Source organism: Pristiophorus japonicus, chromosome 16, assembly GCF_044704955.1.
Source record: "Pristiophorus japonicus isolate sPriJap1 chromosome 16, sPriJap1.hap1, whole genome shotgun sequence".
NCBI classification, from domain to species: domain Eukaryota; kingdom Metazoa; phylum Chordata; class Chondrichthyes; family Pristiophoridae; genus Pristiophorus; species Pristiophorus japonicus.
The window spans coordinates 60,721,481-60,744,562 of record NC_091992.1 but is presented as its reverse complement, the minus strand read 5'-3'; the positions used below and the strand labels follow the sequence as shown (position 1 = coordinate 60,744,562).

Genomic DNA, 23,082 nt, shown 5'->3' with positions numbered 1-23,082 from the left:
CTTCACCGTGGCACGTGCAAGGTGGCAAGCAGCGGATCGGGAATTCGCAAGAGGGAGTGAAAATTGGGATAGGATGTCACTCCACGCACACCACTCACAAAGAGTACCTTCAATTCTGTAGTTTGCCACTCTCAATGCAGATGGGAAGGAGGAGAGGAGAAAGGCGTAAAACAGGACCCTCCGAGCACATGCTCGGTGGATTACGAGCAGGAAAAGTACAGGAATCAAGAGACTGCAACTAGCCATAAAACAGCAAATTTAAAAAAAACTGCAAATAAGTTTCCTTCCCTAATCAGATTGTTCTGCATATCATTTTATTCAATTTCCCTCTCTGCAGCAGAGTTAAAGCAAATGGAAAGCAGAAAGCATTCCGCAGGTCACTGGAAACATCGAGAGGGAAGGACATCGGGCTGGCTTCGAGTCGTACGTTTATAAATAAAAGTTTAGCTTTTGAGTTTTCCTGCAGTGGAAATGCATTGGACTTTTCACAGCATACGGCTGGAACCTGCGACAATGTAATTCACCCTGCCCGAAGCAAGGCCCAAACTTGCATCTCCATTCATAGCAAATGCCATTATACTTTTCTGTCACACCTTTCTTTGTTTTTAAAAAAAAAAAGGAATTTAAAAAGGCAGCATCAAAGTTGTTTTAGTATAAAGAACTTCTTCACTTGGGTAGTTCAAAAATGATAAAGGGATAAGGGGTTATGGGGAGCAGGCAGGGAAAGTGGAGCTGAGCCCATGATCGGATCAGCCATGATCGTATTGAATGGCAGAGCAGGCTTGAGGGGCCATATGGCCTACTCCTGCTCCTATTTCTTATGTTCTTATGTTCATCTTCTACTGAATGGGAGTGCCAGCTTCACTTTTACAATCCCGTTGACCAGAAAACTGGGAAAATTACCCTGCTCTTCTACGAATAATTCCCTTGGATCTTTTACGTCCACTAGAGGGGACAGATGGGGCCATGGTTTAACGTCTCAGCTGACATCACAGCGCTGCCTCAGTGCTGCACTGGAGGGTCAGCCTGGATTATGTGCTCACTTCCCTGGCGTGGGATTTGAGCCCAGCACCTCTGACTGAGAGGCACTGAGTCACGGCTGACACCTTAGGTACTTAAGACTTCCAAAAGCAGTTTGATAAAGTTCCACACAAAAAGTTACTAGTTAAGCTCAAAGCAGAGAGGGTTCTGTGGAAAACTTGGGTATGGATAAGAAATTGGCTGAAGGGTAGAAAATAACAGGTTAGATAGCTAATATCAAGGTGGAGGGGAGGGGAAACAGAGAAAGAACTAAACAAAAAATGCAATTGGATAAAATAACGGTCATTGAAATGTAATGCAGACAGTGTCAATTATTGCACATAGAAAGAACACATGGGCAATGTGCATACTTCACCAGTGCTATTGAAATAGCTACGAATGAAACTGATCGAGACCCAAGAGTCTTTGTAAACTCAACACATGCAGCAAAGCAAAGCACCAATGAGTAAAGCTAAAACAGTAGAGTACCAGTAGGAAAAAGTCATGATCAAACTGGACCGAGCTCAAAACTCAAGTACTGCACCATCCAACAAAACAAGGGAGGCAGTCAAGTGCTGGAGCCAGTGCGGATAAGAATCACGAGGCTTTTCTTTGTATCAATGGTTTGAACCATGAAGAATTACTGCTTCCAGACACAACCCAAATTTGGCAGGACAAGGACTATAATTAGATCCCTAGGCATTATTTTTGCAGTTTGTTGACACACACACAAATGTGACACACCCACTAATGGCCTGGATTTTGCGGTCAGTGGCGAACGAACGCCGCCAGCCATTCATTACACTTACACTTACCCACAAATTTTCTGTGGGCATTTACACTGGAAGTTGCGGTGATTAGAAATCAAAAACAACACAACGCCCTCAACAGGGGATCTGGAACCTGTGTGACGAGACAAGCAATTGGGTATCTCCTTAACCAATCAGACTGAAGAATCCTTACTGAGCCACGCAGAGTCCAAACCAGGAAGTGCAAGTTAGAATAGTTAATTCAATGTAAAACCATGTACAGAAAGTGAAATAAAGAGAGGGAAAGATAGAGAGTTAAGAGACAGAATGAAAAAAAAGTTTTATTTACAGTTTTTTTTAAATCTCCAACAATAATTAAAATCTGAAGGAATGAGACACCACACTTGTAAAAATTAATTTTCAGTGCCAGAGAGGTTGTTTGGCAGTAATCAAAACTTACCACCAATGTTCCCTCTAATTTCTTTTGGGTCCGCGGCCTAATTAAATTTCCATGTGTGCGCGGTTTTTCCAATTAAAAGCCGGTGAGCTGGCTGCGTGGGACCTCCAGACTACTGCATGGTTGCGCAGCTTAACAGGAACATTGTTTACCATGCCGTTAAAAATTCACTTACACCTGAATGGACAAGCCCTAATTCGTTCTGCCGTGTTTAGTGGGTATCTATTACGCATATACAACAACTTCACGCTGTTTTATGTGTTACAATGTTCAGTCTCTCGGCGAGATACCAGTATAGTGCAGCTTCTAGAGGGGCAAGGCAACATCCTGATATCGGTGGTTAACTGCGCATGTGCAGACCCGGACGTTACTGTCCGATTTACTCCTTAATAACTGAGTGCTGATAGCTTCGCCATTATTTTTACAGCAAAATCTGGGCCATCGTGTTTCACAGTCTGGAAGTTCCAAGAGGAGCGGTTTATACTGCTTCAAGTACTGTTCACAATTTGTACTCATTAATTTAGGTGGCCAGTTGCTATTAATAGCCTCGAGGAGGCTTTGAAACCGTGGTGGTATTTAAACATTTCCAGGGATCCCTTTATAATGCAATATATGTAATCAAAATTAAATACACAGTTTAAAAAAAAAATCATTTCTATAGATTTTTTTTTCCCCATAAAAAGTATAATTTACCATAGGTTCCCAGTGCACTGTGAAGATCTGGGCTGTGACACATCATGGCAGCAAAGACAGAGTTCACAGCTTGGTCAACTTTTGACCCAAGACCAATTCCACTAACGACTTCCGACTTTGCCGACTGTTTCTTGCATATGTTTATAAGTCTCTTAACGAGGTCGGACTGTGAGTCAGAGGAATCCTCTTGTGAAGGATCCCAGAGAGCAACCTGAACCAGGAACTTACGGACATCATTCTTGCTCTACAACACACAATAGACAAAGTGCAAAAGGGTTATGTCCTTCATATACTGATGACACAAACATCACTTTTCTTTACAGATGAGGTTGGGGGAGAAGAATACTAAAATAACATCCTACTTCAAAAAACATCTAAATTAACTTTTCATTTAGTCGAGAATATTGCATGACCTTTAACCAGAAGAATATCTCCCAGCTTCTTCACTCCACTACCAAGCACCCCTTTAAACGCCTCCTCCACTGCACACTGACCTCTAACAAGTGCAGCAGCTCATGGAGTCATTCAGCATCAAGAGGCCATCCATTCAGCTATCTCCGTTGCTACCCTCTACCCCTTGCCACCTAAGCCAACTGCTCTCCAGCCTCTTCCCACTCCAGATTAAACCTGAACCCTCATCTCTGTCTGGTTTCTCTCTCAACTTCCCCACCCTTGCCAGGCTCATTTCAACCATAAACTTACCTCCTACTCCGTCGACCCCATTGCCACTAAACTCCCAACCCTTCTCCCCCCCCCCACCCCAACTTCCCTTCCTGGTCCTCATGCTAGCTGATATGGCACACAGTTCCCTCTCCTCAGGCATCAACTCCTCCCTTTCCAAACCACCGGATCCCCTTCTTCAGTAAACACCTCGACCATCAAGTCCTCACTAACTACAACTTAATTTACAAGGTTCTTCAATGTGTTGCCATCCACCAGCTCCATGCCCAACCCTCCTGCAACTCTGATTGAATCTCTCCAAGGTGGTTTTCGCCCCTCCCACAGGACATGAAATATCCCTAACTAACGTCACAAATGACATTCTCTGTGACAATGATGCATCAACCCCTTTTTATATTGCTAAATAGATCCTTAAACAGGGCTCGATGAGGAAGTCGTAAACAGATATCAGATTGATTTTGATTGCGTCACCTGCACATCTGATATATTGTACGCCATAATAAAGGAAGCACAGTAGACTATTGGTTATGGCACTGGACGAGCAGTCCAGGAGTGTCGCAAGTTCAAATCCCACCATAGCCAGTTGTCAAATTGAGCTTATTAATTCTGGTAATTTGTGGAAGGCCAATCCTACTTGCTCTGACCGATATGCAGTCCCATGCTATGAGGTTGACTCTGAATGTCCTCAAAGCAATTAGGGATGAGCAATAAATATGGCCTTGCCAATGCTGACCACGTCCCAATTACAAAGAATGCCAATTAAAGCACAGAAGTTGAAGTTTTACAAAGATTTAACTATCAGCTCTGATTTACCTGGACCAACAGTCTACAATTTTTTTGGAGCTAAAAATTCAGATTATCAATTTCTCATTTTCAGTAAAACCATAGTTCAGCCCAGATACCTGTCCACCTACGGATCAGCTGTAGTATTTAAATATAAATCTACATTTACCAGCTCGGTGTCTGACAGTGATGTGCTGTCTAATGTTTCCGGTGGACAGGGACTTATTCCCGCACAAGTTCCATGTCTTAAGATGGGTTTCCAGAGCTGAGACTCCACCACAGAGGTAACCTTCTCCACGGGTAACTCAACAGTCGGGAGCAGTCCTTTATAGAGAAAGATATGAAAGATAAAAATATCTATCAACACGAGTACTTAATTGCTATGTGAAGTGAGTCAATTATCGAAGGATGTAAAGAATGAAAGATCTTGCATTTATATAGCACCTCCAATTAACTCAATACATTCCAAACCGCTTTACAGCCAATGAAGTACTTTTGCAGTATAGTCACTGCTGTAATGTAGGGATAAATATTGGTTAGGACTCCGGGGAGCGCACCCTTGCTCTTCTGCAAATAGTGGCATGGGATCTTTTACATCCACCCGAGGAGGCAGTTTAACGTCCCATCTAAAGGTCGGCACCTCCGACAGTGCAGTACTCTCTCAGTACTGCACTAGATTGTTGGCCTGGAGTGGGGCTTAAATTCACAACCCCCTGACTCGGAAGCGAGTCTGCAACCACTGAGTCAAGGCAGAGACCGGTACAGCTTTCTACAGCAAAGAAGTGCATCAAAAAAATTACTAAAAGGGTTTCCATGTATAATTTAGACTGTTGTATAGAAGAGAGAGTGCAATCAATTTCTAATGGTTACTGTTACACCTGTCAAAAAAAAGTTACTTTCCTTCTCACCAAACATTCCCACATTGCTTTGACTACTCTTTGCTTTGTTTCCAGAAAGGCACAAAGGCCTCAAAAACATTAGCAGTCCCGCTCCTCCAGCAGATGTCTGGCAGACTGGGTGCTCTTGACCCTGCCGGATATCTGAGGCACTAAGGACGGGGCGAGGGCAACAGTGCTGGCCAGCTGCCCTTTTCTCCTGCCAACACGATCGGGGCTTGACTGCTCCCTCGGGCCTCCGTTATAAAGGGGACGACTCCACCCACTGCCAGGGTTTCAATGGAGTCCAAGCCTGGAGCCACAGGTGGAACCCACTTTTGTCAACCTATGTCCCAGGTTCACCCTCAGCACCCGGGCTGCTGGGAGAGTGGGAAGCCAGGGTCAAAAAAAGTTACCCGCGTGGAAACGTCCTCCCCCTACATCACTCATTGGGCCCTGGATAATTTCCCACACCCCTACATTCCACGGCACCCTTGGCTGACCAGTGCTCAGTGTGCACTGCTCGACCTGCAAACCATCAGGGCCTCTGTAGGATGTAGACTTTCCCACATGCTCCACTTTCCCATCAGCAGAGAAGAGGCATCCTTTTGTAGAATTCTCCCAGCTTCCATCTCCGCCCCCTCCACCACCACCCCCTCATCTCCACATCCTCCCCACACCGCCCCAATTACTGAAAAGTTTTCCTTTGAAAGTGCATCAAAACTCACCCGCTGAGGAAGAGTTTAAAGATTAATTACTAGTCACGCTGTGACTAGGGAGCAAATTCCCTTTTATAATGCAAGGAAAATAGGTCAAATGCTTTTCTTCGTCCACAAAATACACAAAGCACGAAGGGGATGAAAGGAATGCACATTTATAATTGTGGTTTCCTGAATCTGCCAGTCGCACCACAGCTGCAGCAACAATCCTTCAACATTTTAAGCAACTAGTGAGCCACTTAACAGGTGTACCAGTCAGAATATTGGTCAATCCAGTCATGGAGTTCATAAATATAGCTGAACACCAACACTGGAAGGTCTGGCCAGGACCTGCAAACCCTCCTGAATTTTGCAAGGACATTTTTAGTGGGGAAGTTTGCAAGCATCAGGGTATGTCACAGCGACAGTAAAATCTGCAATCAGAGGAGCGTGGGTGAAAGCCTGGGGCGGGGAGGGGTTGTGGGGGGGGGGGGGGGAAGATTAGCCAACCAAAAGAGCACGAATTAAAGCAAGAGTAGCACCAGGAAATGTATTTGCCCGAGCGAGCGGAAGTTACAGCTGTTATACGCAACAGCAAAAATCAAAGGGAAAAATTCACCTAGAGAAATGGTCACAAGAAGTTAGCAAATAAGGTATGAGAAGGCAGAACAGTGGATTAGACGCTCAGCTTTCATTCTGGAACCCGAGTTGAGATCTAGCCCAGACTGCTGGGGATGAATGCCTGCATGCATCCAGTGTGAAATGGAACTTGCGCAAGTTTTCTTGCGTCATACGTCCAGATGACCAAATAATGGTGCAATACTAACTACAGGTGGTGTCGAAGCTCTCGTGAACATTCGTACTTGGTGACCATTCTCTTTCAGCCGCTATAAATGGAGGAGAAAAAGAGAATCTTACCGCAGGCCGAGTTTAAAGAGAGTGCCCGGGAGGCAAGGCAACCCATCAGTCGAGACACGAGGAGCTGGAGGTCTGCAACCCAAGGTACCCGCACATCTGGCAGGCCGTATGCTTTGACCATAAACTTGTATCCCCACTCATTGTTGCAGTTGTCAGAGTGGAAGAGAAACTGCAGCCTTGGACCAGATTTAAATGTCACCAACTGCAAACAAAGATGGAAACAAGAATTTTTACACACAACCCAGGCTAGTCATTATTTCATTGACATCTATCACAGCGGCCTGTTTTCACTACTTATGGCAGATTGATTCTGGGGAACGAGTAGGATTTTCAAATGAAAAGTTTGCTCTTGTGAAAAATTGCAAGAAATTCACAAACCTCAGTTACAATCACTGAATGAAATCATTTTTTTTGACAAAAATGATATTTTTTTTTTAAAAAGCATAGACCTGGCGATAAGAAAGCTCCAGCTGTGATTTGGAATCCAGCTCTGGAGAGCATGGGTGGACAGAATTCCTCCTTCGTAGGAACAGCCTCAATTTTAGACTACTTTCCCCAGGTATTAGTTGTGTGCTTGCTTATTAGCAGTTCCATTTTGTACCTACGCTGATGCTCATAGCGCTACTTTCCAGTGCCCAGGACATCAAAATGGAAACATGCCCGATCTCACTGTGATTTCAAGATAAAAGTCCCACTTGAGCATCACGTTGAGTTTTAACCCCGACCTTCCCCTTCCTAATACAGATTCTGCAGTGACTCACTGCGAGAATCCAACTGGATCAAAGAAAAATATGAAATTACAACTGGTTTGTAGGGTCGCGTTACACACAGGCAGTGTGCGATGTATGCTACAGCACCAAGTGACAGTGCTCCAGGATCTTAAACACTCAACTTCATCTCCAAATATTAATGAATAAAAGCCATCTCAGGACCATTTATAGTCTAAATGGCAGGAGGCAACAAATTGCTTAATTATATTGAATGACTACTTGGACTCTACTGAAATACCACATCTGCCTGTTTTACTTCAGTGATGGGGCAGGACAAGGATCTGTTGCAGCTGCCACAAACACATTACTCAGTGAGTGAGGAATGCGGACATGGGGCCCATGGATTACGTAGAACAGTCAACGACAATCTGCATTTGTGTAGCAGCTTAAATTTACAAAGTAAAATCCCCCATGGCGATATGGAATGGTTTAAAACTTCTACAGCAAGATTTTAGAAACTTGCATTTATAATACAGCGTCGAGAATCCAGAGTTCCGGAATCTGGACCGATCGGCGGCAGGGTCAACCCTGCCGACCTCAGACCTCGCCGCCGCTTGCCTCGCCCCACCGCCGCTGCCCTTACCTCGGGGCTGCCTTGCCGGCCCAATGATCTCCTCGGCGAGGCCCCGACCGACAACAACTTCCTCGGCGGGGCTGGACAGCCAGAACAGCTCTTCGGCGGGAATCCCCCTACCCACCCCTCCCCCCTTCTGACGTTCCGAAACCCGGAAATACCCGAACCGGGGCTCGGGTGTGTCCAGATTTGTGACATCAGAAAACAAATCAAAAGTCTGGATAAGCCCGGAATCCGGAACGGCCTCGATCCCGAGGGTTCCGGATTCTGGGTGCTGCACCTGTAGTAACTTATTGCATTAACATTCTTCAAACAATGAATTACTTTGATGTACAGTCAGTCATTCATGTAGGCAAAGGTGGCAGTCATTCTGTGCCAGCAACGTCCCACAAACAGCAAGATGAATATCGGTTCATGTTTTTTGGTGATTTTGGCAGAGAGGGAAATGTCAACCAGAACACGAAAATACTCCATACTCTTTTTCGAACAGTGCTAAAGGACCTTTAACATCCACCCTTACCAGCCTGGTAGGGCTTAGGTTGAGCATCTCATCCAACCGTTGGTACCTCTGATAATACAGAACCTTCTCAATACAGGTACACGGTCTAAAATCCGGCAACCTCAGGACAGAGGCCGTGCCGGTTTTTGGATTTTTCCGGATTTCGGTCCTCGCTGTTGGCCCTCCTCACCCCCCACCGATCCTCTGCTCCTCACCGTCCACGAATTCCCGCCGGCCCCCCATTTTTTTTTTACCGGTTTCCTCGTCGTCCGATGTCACCATCTTGGCCACCTCAAAAATGTGCGGTTTTCGGATAATTACGGTATTTGGACAGCCGGATTTGAGAGGTTGTGCCTGCACTGTACAAAGTCTTGGCCGAGGTTACATGTTAAAGTCCTGGTGTGACACTTAAAGCCCAAAACTTTCAGACCAAGAGGCGAGAATGCAGATATACAATAGGATTATTGAGAAGCAAAACCTGTTGCCAAATATCTTACCGTTGGCCATTTCTCTATCCCAACCTTCCCATCATAACGCACTTTCACTCCTCTGGAGTCTGTAAATTCCAAGTAATCATACCTTCAAAAAAATAATTACTAAGTGAGCTATTTGGGAACTGAAAGGTCTTCAAGTCATTTAATATAAAGGGTGCTGATGGATAATTCTAGAATTATCCAGGTATTCTACTCATAATTTATACCACTCAGCTAAATAAACTTCTAGACTAAAACTCTGCTTTGGATTATAAGAATTATACAAGGAGGATACAATACAACTGCCCTGAAGAGGACAGAGGGAAGAGACCACAATGATTCCAGAATCAGAAAAGCTAAGGAAGATCGGCTCTCTGCAGACTTTGAGGTGGCCCAACTGAGGCTTTCAAGATCATAAAGGCAATTTGCAAAGTTGATCATTGGAGATTAATTCACGGTGGTGAATAGTTAAATAGGAGATGCAGTTAAAAATGGCGAGAATAAAATCGCTCAGATTAATTATTACACGAGGGATAGAAGGCCATTAAAGCAGACGGTACAAGTGGGTTGAAAAGGGAATGAAGAGCGTAGTGAGAAAGCAGATAAAGGGGAATCGAGACCAGAAAGGAATCAGTCTTTTTCCCCAATAGTCCTTTTCTATTCCCCTTCCTGAAACCTCACTGCTCTATTGTAATGAAAGACTGAAGGAACACTGATGACACTTTGGTGCACTAGTTCTGCTTGTTCCCCATTCCTTAGATTATTACAGGTAGAATCTCCAGCGAGGTTGTTGCTTGAAATTGGACTATACCTTTTTTCTGTTTCACATTTTTCATCAAACTCCACTTCAAAGAATGTTGCACCTGGACAAACAAAGACTGTCGTCTCATGACTATTGTTTTCATAGTTATGTGTAGACTCCATGCTCCACATCCTGAGGAACACTGGCTCCTCAGATTTCTCCACGTTCTCACCATCAAGCTATTAATCAGAATTGTACACGAATTACTGAAAGTTAACATGCAGGTACAGCAAGCAATTAAGAAAGCAAATGGTTTGTTGGCCTTTATTACAAGAGGATTTAAGTATAATAGTAAAGACATCTTACTGCAATTATATAGGGCCCTGGTGAGACCGCACTTGTGTAGTTTTGGTCTCCTTACCTAAGGAAGGATATATTTGCCATATAGGGAGTGCAACAAAGGTTCACCGGACCGATTCCTGGGATGGGGGAATTGTCCTATGAGGAGAGATTGAGTTGACTCGGCCGATATTCTCCAGTTTAGAAGAATGATCTCACTGAAACATACAAAATTCTTACAGAGCTTGACAGGGTAGATGCAGGGAGGATGTTTCCTCTGGCTCAGGAGTCGAGAACCAGGGGGTCACAGTCTCAGAATAAGGGGTCGGCCATTTGGGACTAAGATGAGGAAAAATGTCTTCATTCAGAGGGTGGTGAATCTTTGGAATTCTCTACCCCAGAGGGCTGTGGAGGCTCAGTCGTTGAATATATTCAAGACAGAGATCAATAGATTTTTGAATATTAAGGGAATCAAAGGATATGGGGACAGTGCAGGAAGGTGAAGTTGAGGTAGAAGATCAGCCATGATCTCATTGAATGGTGGAGCAGGCTCGAGGGGCCGAATGGCCTACTCCTGCTCCCAATTCTTATGTTCTTGTGTTCCAATTGAAACTATTTATAGAAGCCAGGTTTCTGCACTACCCCATTAAGCACCTTTATGTGGCATAAGCCGAAAGGATAAAATTCAGACGTGCACTGGAAGGTTTAAAAAACATATTAGATACAGGCTATTACCTTGATAAAGTCATCACCAGTTTCACAGCAGAGGATCTTCAATGTTTTAGCCAGTGGAGCGAAGGCTTGTAGCAGGGCGCAGTGTGGGATGTCCAAACTAGAAAGCTCCAAAAGGAAGATTACCTACAACAACAAAAATTGGACGAAACATGTATTGAATGGTGATGCATAAGCAATCTAAATTCATCAGCTGGAATAGAATATATTTACACAGGCCACAAGTCATTATATTTGCTGGAATAGGACAATGAATGAAAATTTAAAAAGTAGAAAGGATGCTGTGGCCTCAATTGTTTATAGCTCATGGAATGGAACATAAAAAATAGGAACAGGAGTCGGTCATTTTACCCCTCGAGCCTGCTCCGCCACTCAATAAGATCATGGCTGATCTGATCATTGACTCAGCTCCATTTCCCTGCCCGCTCCCCATAATCCTTCACTCCCGTATCTTTCAAAAATCTGTCTATCTCCACCTTAAATATATTCAAAGACCCAGCCTCCACAGCTCTCAGGGACAGAGAATTCCACAGATTTATGACCCTCAGAAGAAATTCCTCCTCATCTTAGTTCTAAATGGGCGACCCCTTATTCTGAAACTATACCCCTAGTTCTAGATTCTGGAATGCAGCGACAATACTAGATGACTGGAAATGGTTGCAGTTTTTAAAATAAGACTGAACATTATACTGGCAAGGACTAACCTGCCAGCTTAAGGCCCACAGTGAGGGAAAACATTAGAGGCTATTACACAGGAAGCTGTTCAAGACCATGCAAGAGAGTGAAGACAACATGGGTTTGGTTATCCCCAATAACATTTCTCGGAATTGTTCAGAGTATGGATACCATGATGGTTAGTCAGATATCTGGGCTCTCAGAACACATTTGGTAAGGTGCCTTAAAAAGACAAAAAACTCTGACCATCGAGCAACTGAGTAGAGGAATAAGAAACGATATTTCATATCAAAAGATGTCAGGCAACACATGCATTGCTTCTAAAAATAAAATTACACCACTAGAAGTATAATACTCAAGGCCAATCTTGAATAAAATCATAGAATCAAGATGCAATAGTTGCCTAAACATTGAAAGTATCAACAGAGCGCAGCAGTTCCGAAAATATAATATTGGGATGTGAGAGCAGATCCATAAAATACAAATCAAAGTAATTGTTACCGGCACTTTATGAAGTATTACTGAGAATACATGTGGAATATTCACTGGTCGCTCCACCCAAGAATAGAGAGCAGAGCGGCAGTGACAGTGTTCAGAGAAGAGCAAAGATGCCGCTGGGTTTTAGATTACTGAATTATGAATTTACTACACGATGGTTAGAATGCAAGGAAAGAGTTAATTCTTTCGATTAACTTTTAGCTTTTGCCCGCTAGGCAAGTTTCTCTTAGAAGGCTGGAAATGTCAGTTTCAGTGAAATAAAAAGCAAACACATGAACCTGAAGAGTTCAGCAGAGGCAAAAGCAGACTCTCTCTATCGACCTCCATAGATGTGGCAGCTAGGAGATAATAAACAGGTTAATGGTGCCAGCCCTTCGATAAGTTGTAGCTGGGATGGCCAACTCCTCAGAGAACATTGTTGAGGAATACAGCCGAGTGATGACCTCAGGCTACTCAAAACACTGGAGAAGTACCACCAACACTGCCTCAGCAAGATTCTGCAAATCCACTGGCAGGATAGGTGCACCAATGCCAGTGTTCTCGACCAGGCCAACATCCCCAGCATCGAAGCACTGACCACACTCAATCAGCTCTGCTGGACAGGCCACATCGTCCACAAGCCTGACACGAGACTCCCAAAAAACAAGCGCTCTACTCGGAGCTCCGACACAGCAAGCGAGCCCCAGGTGGGCAGAGGAAACGCTTCAAGAAAACCCTCAAAGCCTCCTTGAAAAAATGTAACATCCGCACTGACACCTGGGAATCCCTGGCCCAAGACTGTCCAAAGTAGAGGAAAAGCATCCGGGAAGGCGCTGAACACCTCAAGTCCCTTCGCCGAGAGCAAGCTGAAACCAAGCGTCGACAGTGGAAGGAGCGCACGGCAACCCAGGCTCCCAACCTCCTGTTCCTTAAGCCACCATCTGCCCCACCCGTGACAGAGACTGTAGGTCCCGCATTGCACTCTTCAGTCACCTGAGAACTCATTTTTAGTGTGTAAGCAAGTCTTCCTCGACCCCGAGGGACTGCCTATGATTGTGCCTCCGTAACTGCCACCAGTTGAATAATTTGAGTAACAGTTCAGTCAAGGCGAAACCACGATAAAGATCTGTTATCGAATGGATGTGCCTATCTTTCCAGTCATAGCCAGAGAATCACCTACAATGGTCAATCCCGCACCGTTACCTCTGGAGTCCCCCAAGGATTTATCCTTGTCCCCTATTTCTCATCGACATGCTGCTCCTCGGTGACATCATCTGAAAACATAACGTCAGGTTCACATGTACGTTGACGACACCCAGCTCCACCTCATCACCCCCATTCCGCTGTTTCTGATTTGTCACGCTGCCCGTCAGGCATTCAGTATTTGATGAGTAGTAATTTCCTCCAACTAGATATTAGGAAGACCAAAGGCATTGTCTTCGGTCCCCACCACAATATCCGTTCCCTGGCCCCATCCCTCTCCCTGGCCAATATCTGCGGCTGAATCTACTCATTCTGAACCTAGCCATCCTATTTGACCCAGAGCTGAGCTTCCGACCCCATATCCTCTCCATCAGCAAGACCCTCTATTTCCATCTCTGCAACAAGTCATCTCCGCCCCTGCCTCAGCTCATTTGCTGCTGAAACTCTCAGCCATGCCTTTTTGTTACCTCTAGATTTGCGACTATTCCAAATGTTCTCCTGGCTAGACTCCACCTTCCACCTCTGTAAACGTGACCTCATCCAAAAGTCTGCTGCCCGTATCCTATTCACTCAATACCCCTGCGCACGCTGACCTACATTGGCACCTTGCCCAGCAACACCTCGATTTTAAAATTCTCATCCTTGTTTTCAAATCCCTCAATGAAAGAAAGACGTGAATTTATATCGCGCCTTTCCGCAACCACAGGACATCCCAAAGCGCTTTATAGCCAATTAAGTACTTTTGAAGTATAGTCACTGTAATGTAGCAAGCACGGCAGCCAATTTGCACACAGCAAGCTTCCACAAACAGCAATGTAATCATGGCCTCGCTCCTCCCTATCTCTGTAACCTGCTCCAGCCCTACAAGCCTCAGAGATCTCTGCGTTCCTCCAATTCTGGCCTCTTGTGCATCCCTGATTTTCATCGCTCCACCATTGGTGGCCGTGTCTTCAGCTGCCTGGGCCCCAAGCTCTGGAATTCCCTCCCTGAACCGCTCCGCCTCTCTACCTCTCTCTCCTCCTTTAGGATGCTTCTTAAAACCTACCTCTTCGACCAAGCTTTTAGTCATCTGCCTCAACATCTCATGTGGCTCGGTGTCAAAGTTTGTTTGACAACGTTCCTGTAAAGCGCCTTGGGACAGTTTACTGTTAAGGCACTATAGAAATGCAAGTTGTTCTTCTTACTTATAAGTTTATAAGTAATTCTTCAAGAAATAGGGTTCAAAGGCATTTAATGGCTTTCTTGGGAATTAAGCATGCAATGATTATTATTAACAATTACACATATACTTAATAACATCAATGTTAAGAGGAAAGAAATGTGATTGAGTCGAGAAACAACTGAAATGTTTAAAATAATCAAGGGAGTGGTAATGTGAATGTCGAGGTATTCCAGCAAATCGAGGATAGAAGAATGTTGTGTCGCGCGATCTTCATTTTTGCACAAGTAGATTTGGATGCAATCTATGTTAAGGTGTCGCCTTTAAATTAGCACGTGTTCACAAAAGTCGAAAATGCACCTAGTCACATGGAGCAAAGATATGATTGGTATGTTAACGAGATCACCCAACAGTCAACGTGCAGTCATTTAAACTGTTATTCATGATGATCTAGGATAATAAGGGATAAAAACAGGAAATGCTGGAAATCTCAGGTCAGGCATCTGTGGAGAGAAAAACAGAGTTCACGTCGATAACCCTTCCAGAACTGGCGAATGTTTGAAATGAACGGATGCTTAAGGAGCACTGAAAGGGGGAGGGGAAGAAAGAACAAAAAGGAAGGTTTGTGATAGGGTGGGAGACAGGAGAGATTAGAGACACAAAAGGGATGATGTGCCGACTTGAGATGGTAATGGCAGAAGTTAGAAAAAGGTTAATCGAGATAGAGTGTGAATGGCGGAATAATTACCAGCTGCCATGGGAGACGGAGAGAAAAAATTACATAAGATCGGGGGGGTGGGGGCAGAGAGCCAAATATGGGCGGAGGTTATGGTTTGAAATTATTGAACTCAATGTTGAGTGCAGAAGGCTGGAAAGTGGTTAAACGAAAGATGAGGTGCTGCTCCTCGAGCTTGCTTCGAGCTTCATTGGATCAGTGTAGGAGGCCGAGGACGGAGAGGTCGGAGTGGAGCAGGTAATTAAAGTGACAGGCGACCGGAAGCTCGGGGTCATGCTTACGGACTTGAAGGGAGGTGTTCCGCAAAGCAGTCACCCAATCTACGCTTGGTCTCCCCAATGTAGAGGCCACCACATCGTGAGCTGAGAATACAGTATACTAAATTGAAAGTACAAGTAAGCGCTGTTTCACCTACAAGGAGTATTTGGGGCCCTGGATAGTGGGAAGGGAGGAGGTACAAGGGCAGGTGTTGCATTTCCTGTGCCTGCACGGGAAGGTGTCGTGGGAAGGGGGACTGTGGAGTGGGCCAGGGTGTCGTAGAGGGAGCAGTTCCTTCGGAATGCTGAGACAGGAGGGAAGATGTGATTGGTGGTGGGATCACGCTGGAGGTGGCAGAAATGGCGGAGGATGATCCGCTGAACGTGGAGGCTTGTGGGGTGAAAGGTGAGGACAAGGAGAGCACTGTCATGATTCTGAGAAGGAGGGGAAGGGATGAGAGCAGAAGTGCGGGAAATAGAACAGACACGGTCGAGGGCCATGTTAATCATGGTGGAGGGGAATCCTCTGTTGAGGAAAAAGGAAGACATGTCAGAGGCACTAGTGTGGAAGGTGACATCATCAGAGCAGATGCGACAGAGACGGAGACACTGCGAGAATGGAATGGAATCCTTACAGGATGCAGGGTGGGAGGAAGTGTAGTCCGCCTTGGTCCATTCCGCAGTCACCCCCAGCACCCCCTCCCCGTGCAGGCGCAGGAGATGCAACACCTGCCCTTTTACCTCCTCCCTTCCCACTGTCCAGGGCCCCAAACACTCCTTCCCGGTGAAACAGCGATTCACTTGTACTTCTTTCAGTTTAGTATACTGTATTCGCTGCTCACGATGTGGTCTCCTCTACATTGGGGAGACTAAACGTAGGAGCGCTTTGCAGAACACCTCCGTTCAGTCCATAAATGTGACCCTGAGCTTCCGGTCGCCTGTCACTTTAATTCCCCGCTTCACTCCTACTCTGACCTCTCCGTCCTCGGTCTCCTACACTATTCCAATGAAGCTCAACGCAAGCTCGAGGAACAGCACCTCATCTTTCGATTAGGCACTTTACAGCCTTCTGGACTCAACATCGAGTTCAACAATTTCAGACCATAACCTCTGTCCGTATTTGGCTCCCTTTCCCCTGCCCCCCCACCTGATCTTATGTAATTTTTTTTCTGTCTCCCATGGCAGCTGGTAATTATTCCACCATTCACACCCTATCCAGACTAACCTTTTTCTAACTTCTGCCATTACCATTTCAAGTCGGCCCATCATCCCTTTTGTCTCTATAATTTCTCCTGTCTTCCACCCTATCACAGACCCTTCCCTTTTGTTCTTTGTTCCCCTACTCCTTAAGAATCCGTTCATTTCAAACATTCGCCAGTTCTGACGAAGGGTCATCAACCAGAAACTTTAACACTGTTTTTCTCTCCACAGATGCTGCCTGACCCGTTGAGATCCCACAGCATTTTCTGTTTTATTTCAGATTCCAGTATGCACACAGCATTTTGCTTTTGTATTAGGATAATGAGTGTCGTTATCTCATCTCGGAAAATATTCACACCTTTGGTGGTTGGAATGTTTTTTTCCCCGTTTACCTTTTTGCTTGAAACTAGTTTCAAATTGGGGGCAGGGACACAAAGAAGCAGGCTTCAGTTGCAGCTCGACTGGACAATCCCCAGACAGGAGAGGGATCAGGACTTAAGCCCGCAACTTTCTACGGGCCAGGGAACTACAGGAAAAAATGGCCTACATGTTGGACCTTTAGCATTGTTGTTGCCAATTTAAGTTTATCTAAGGGTTAAGTCATGGCAGGACAGCTCGGACACGTATTATGCTCCTCCTGTACTATGTGGGAAATCAGGGACGTTTCCGGTGTCCCTGACGACTAAGTGTGCGGGAAGTGCATCCGCCTGCAGCTCCTGACGGACCACATTGCGGCATTGAAGCTGCGGGTGGATGAACTGTGGAGCATCCACAATGCTGAGAATGACGTGAATAGCACGTTACCGCAGGTAAAGGGTACACAGCCAGATAGGGAATGGATGACCAACAGGAAGAGCAGTGCAAGGAAAGTAGTGCAGGGGTCCCCTGCGGTCATCCCCTGTGAAACAGATACACCGTTTTGGGTACTGCTGAGGGGGATGACTCATCGGGGAGGGCAGCAGCAGCCAAGTTCATGGCACCGTGGGTTGCTCTGCTACACAGGAGGGCAGGAAAAAAAGTGGGAGAGCTATAGTGATAGGGGATTCAATTGTAAGGGGAATAGATAGACCTTTCTGCGGCCGCAACAGAGACTCCAGGATGGTATGTTGCCTCCCTGGTGCAAGGGTCAAGGATGTCTCGGAGCGGGTGCAGGGCATTCTGAAAAGGGAGGGTAAACAGCCAGTTGTCGTGGTGCATATAGGTACCAACGATATAGGTAAAACACGGGATGAGGTCCTACAAGACGAATTTAGGGAGCTAGGAACTAAATTAAAAAGTAGGACCTCAAAAGAAGTAATCTCAGGATTGCTACCAGTGCCACGTGCTAGTCAGAGTAGGAATCGCAGGATAGCTCAGATGAATACGTGGCTTGAGGAGTGGTGCACAAGTGAGGGATTCAAATTCCTGGGACATTGGAACTGGTTCTGGGGGAGGTGGGACCAGTACAAATCGGGCAGGACCGGAACCAATGTCCTAGGGGGAGTGTTTGCTAGTGCTGTTGAGGAGGAGTTAAACTAATACGGCAGGGGATAGGAACCTATGCAGGGAGACAGAGGGAAGTAGAATGGGGGCAGAAGCAAAAGATGGAAAGAAGAAAAGTAAAAGCGGAGGGCAGAGAAACCTAAAGCAAAAAGCAAAAAGGGCCACATCACACCAAAATTCTAAAAGGGCAAAGGGTGTTAAGAAAGACAAGCCTGAAAACTCTGTGCCTCAATGCGAGGAGTATTCGGAATAAGGTGGACGAATTAACTGCGCAGATAGCAGTTAACGGGTATGATGTAATTGGCATCACAGAGACATGGCTCCAGGGTGACCAAGGCTGGGAACTCAACATCCAGGGCTATTCAACATTTAGGAAGGAGAGACAGAAAGGAAAAGGAGGCGGGGTGACATTGCTGGTTAAAGAGGAAATGAATGCAATAATAAGAAAGGACATTCGTTTGGATGATGTGGAATCGGTATGGGTGGAGCTACGGAATACCAAGGGGCAGAAAACGCTAGTGGGAGTTGTGTACAGACCACCAAACAGTAGTAGTAAGGGGTTGGGGACAGCATCAAACAAGAAATTAAGGATGCATGCAATAAAGGTACAGCAGTTATCAGGGGTGACTTTAATTTACATATTGATTGGGCTAACCAAACTGGCAGCAATGCGGTGGAGGAGGATTTCCTGGAGTGTATTAGGGATGGTTTTTTAGACCAATATGTCGAGGAATAACTAGGGAGCTGGCCATCCTAGACTGGGTGATGTGTAATGAGAAAGGACTAATTAGCAATCTTGTTGTGCGAGGCCCCTTGGGGAAGAGTGACCATAACATGGCAGAATTCTTTATTAAAATGGAGAGTGACACAGTTAATTCAGAAACTAGGGTCCTGAACTTAAGGAAAGGTAACTTCGATGGTTTGAGGCGTGAAATTGGCTAGAATAGACTGGCAAATGATACTTAGAGTTGACGGTGGATAGGCAATGGCAAACATTTAAAGATCACATGGATGAACTTCAACAATTGTACATCCATGTCTGGAGTAAAAATAAAACGGGGAAGATGGCTCAACCGTGGCTAACAAGGGAAATTAAGTATAGTGTTAAATCCAAAGAAGAGGCATATAAATTGGCCAGAAAAAGCAACAAACCTGAGGACTGGGAGAAATTTAGAATTCAGCAGAGGAGGACAAAGGGTTTAATTAAGAGGGGGAAAATAAGAGTATGAGAAGAAGCTTGCCGGGAACATAAAAACTGACTGCAAAAGCTTCTATAGATATGTGAAGAGAAAAAGATTAGTGAAGACAAACGTAGGTCCCTTGCAGTCGGATTCAGGTGAAGTTATAATGGGGAACAAAGAAATGGCAGACCAACTGAACAAATACTTTGGTTCTGTCTTCACGAAGGAAGACACAAATAACCTTCTGGAAGTACTAGGGGACCGAGGGTGTAGTGAGAAGGAGGAACTGAAGTAAATTCTTATTAGGCAGGAAATTGTGTTAGGGAAATTGATGGGATTGAAGGCTGATAAATCCCCAGGGCCTGATAGTCTGCATCCCAGAGTAGTTAAGGAAGTGGCCCTAGAAATAGTAGATTCATTGGTGATCATTTTCCAACAGTCTATCGACTCTGGATCAGTTCCTATGGACTGGAGGGTAGCTAATGTCACACCACTTTTTAAAAAGGGAGGGAGAGAGAAAGCGGGTAATTATAGACCGGTTAGCTTGACATCAGTGGTGGGGAAAATGTTGGAATCAACCATTAAGAATGAAATAGCAGCGCATCTGAAAAGCAGTGACAGGATCAGTCCAAGTCAGCATGGATTTATGAAGGGGAAATCATGCTTAACAAATCTTCTGGAATTTTTTGAGGATGTAACTAGCAGAGTGGACAAGGGAGAACCAGGTGATGTGGTGTATTTGGACTTTCAAAAGGCTTTTGACAAGGTCCCACACAAGAGAATGGTGTGCAAAATCAAAGCACATGGTATTGGGGGTAATATACTGACATGGATAGAGAACTGGTTGGCAGACAGGAAGCAAAGAGTCGGGATAAACGGGTCCTTTTCAAAATGACAGGCAGTGACTCGTGGAGTGCCGCAAGGCTCAGTGCTGGGACCCCAGCTCTTTACAATATACATCAATGATTTGGATGAAGGAATTGAGTGTAATATCTCCAAGTTTGCAGATGACACTAAACTGGGTGGAGATGTGAGCTGTGAGGGGGACGCTCGGGGGCTGTAGGGTGACTTGGACAAGGTGAGTGGGCAAATGCATGGCAGATGCAGTATAATGTGGATAAATCCACTTTGGGGGCAAAAAAGCGAAGACAGAATATTATCTGAATGGCGGCAGATTAGGAAAAGGGGAGGTGCAATGAGACCTGGGTTTCATGGTTCATCAGTCATTGAAAGTTGGCATACAGATACAGCAGGCGGTGAAGGCGGCAAATGGTATGTTGGCCTTCATAGCTAGGGGACGTGAGTATCGGAGCAGGGAGCTCTTACTGCAGTTGTACAAGGCCTTGGTGAGGCCTCACCTGGAATATTGTGTTCAGTTTTGATCTCCTAATCTGAGGAAGGACGTTCTTGCTATTGAGGGAGTGCAGCGAAGGTTCACCAGACTGATTCCTGGGATGGCAGGACTGACATATGAGGAAAGACTGGATCAACTGGGCCTTTATACATTAGAGTTTAGAAGGATGAGAGGGGATCTCATAGAAACATATAAGATTCTGTCAGTACGGGACAGGCTAGATGCGGGTAGAATGTTCCCGATGTTGGGGTAGTCCAGAACCAGGGGATACAGTCTTAGGATAAGGGGTAGGCCATTTAGGACTGAGATAAGGAGAAACTTCTTCACTCAGAGTTGTTAACCTGTGGAATTCCCTGCCGCGGAGAGTTGTTGATGCCAGTTCATTGGATATATTCAAGAGGGAGTTAGATATGGCCCTTACGACTAAGGGGATCAAGGGGTATGGAGAGAAAGCAGGAAAGGGGTACTGAGGGAATAATCAGCCATGATCTTATTGAATGGTGGTGCAGGCTCGAAGGGCCGAATGGCCTACTCCTGCACCTATTTTCTATGTTTCTATGTTTCTATGGAGGTCAGTTGGTGAGGTCTACTGAGAGCAGGGGCAATTAAGGCCCAAGCAGGATACCTCCAAAACAGAGTGGACCTGACCTAGCATATGCCTAGGTCTGATTCAATACTAAGACTGAACCCTCTAACCAGGACAGGGCGATAATCAATTTTCCCTGTTAGCTGTGCAGCGCCCAAGGGAAGCCGCCCAGCCGCTTTTCAATACAAAAACCATGTATGCCCGGTATTTTAAGTGGCCTGTGCAACCACTTAAAAGGCAGGGCCAAACAAAATTAGTGGGAACATTGGCGATAATGGTTCAATATTTTTCTTATTTACAAAGGGGAACCGAGGTGAAGTTGTAGTCCATGACATTCGCTATAACTGTTACTCTGTACATTCACTTAGCGCCTGTAAAATAAAAAGTAGCGCAACAATTTGTTTCTGGCCTTGTCACACTAAAGTGTCAATTAGTCTATGTACCAGAATATTGAAGAATTGCATGTGTGCAGAGCCCAGTATCCAGTTCAGATAACATGGGGGTCTCAGCATTACACCCCACAGGTCACACTATTGCAAAAGCAGATTGGGCAGTATGGGCAAACTTATGAGCATAAGAGACAAAGGATCAGCTTATGGGAGTGAGCAGCACTGCTGAACCTGAGAGAACATTTACACCAGACTCAAAATTTGTAACAAAGAATGAAAGTGAAGAGTTTATAAACTCAGCATAACACAAGAAATAACTTTCAATTTAAAATCAGCCTTGGAATACTCTCACCTCTTACAACAAAATACTGATTCTGTTCAAACATTCAAAATATAATTGAATGTGTTTCTGATGAGAATAAAAGGCTAGGGGTGTACTGTAGGAAAGAGAGGGATGTCGGTAACTGTCAATTCAAGGCCTGCAAGAGGGCTTGGAAGATAGAGTGAGCTGGATGGGATGAACAGCCTTTTCTAATTCATCATCATCATCATAGGCAGTCCCTCAGAATCGAGGAAGACTTGCTTCCACTCCCAAAGTGAGTTCTTTGATGGCTGAACAGTCCAATACGAGAGCCACAGACCCTGTTACAGGTGGGACAGACATTCGTCGAGGGAAGGGGTCGGTGGGGCTGGTTTGCCGCACGCTCCTTCTGCTGCCTGCGCTTGGCCTCTTCATGCTCTTTGCGTTGAGACTCGAAGAGCTCAATGCCCTCTCGGATGGACTTTCTCCACCTCGGGCGGTCTGCGGCCAGGGTCTCCCAGGTGTCAGTGGTGCTGTCGCACTTTACCAGCGAGGCTTTGAGGGTGTCCTTATAACGTTTCCGCTGTCCTCCTTTGGCTCATTTACCATGAAGGAGCTCCGCATAAAGCATTTGCTTAGGGAGTCTCGTATCTGGCATGCGAACTATGTGGCCTGCCCAGCGAAGCTGATTGAGTGTGGTCAGTGCTTCAATACTGGGGATGTTAGCCTGGTCGAGGACACTGATGTTGGTGCGCCTGTCCTCCCAGGGGATTTGCAGGATCTTGCGGCGACATCGTTGCCTCTTATCAACAAAGGCAGACATTGATGCGGAGATTCAGCATCGCCTCCAGTGCGCCAGCGCAGCCTTCGGCCGTCTGAGGAGAGGAGTGTTTGAAGACCAGGCCCTCAAATCTATCACCAAACTCAGTGTCTACCAGGCTGTAGTAATACCCACCACCCTCATGTATGGATCTGAGGTATGGACGATGTATAGATTTTCTAATTATCACATTCTTGTACACTGCTGAAGTACAAGCAGAAAGGCAGGTTGCATCACAAGTGTAAACCACGTAAAGTAA

The 23,082-nt window shown here is 45.5% G+C and overlaps 1 protein-coding gene across 4 annotated transcripts in view; it reads right to left on the bottom strand.

The window, feature by feature from the left end:
• Positions 1-23,082, bottom strand: part of zzef1 (zinc finger, ZZ-type with EF hand domain 1) — a 254,920-nt gene that overhangs the window by 114,086 nt on the left and 117,752 nt on the right. For all 4 annotated transcript variants that reach the window (XM_070857376.1, XM_070857378.1, XM_070857379.1 and 1 more), the window contains exons 21-26: positions 11,007-11,129; positions 10,002-10,171; positions 9,215-9,296; positions 6,875-7,076; positions 4,553-4,707; positions 2,920-3,163 (exon numbers count right to left, since the gene is read on the bottom strand). In XM_070857376.1, the coding sequence (XP_070713477.1) occupies positions 2,920-3,163; positions 4,553-4,707; positions 6,875-7,076; positions 9,215-9,296; positions 10,002-10,171; positions 11,007-11,129 (976 nt within the window). The remainder of the gene's footprint in view (positions 1-2,919; positions 3,164-4,552; positions 4,708-6,874; positions 7,077-9,214; positions 9,297-10,001; positions 10,172-11,006; positions 11,130-23,082) is intronic.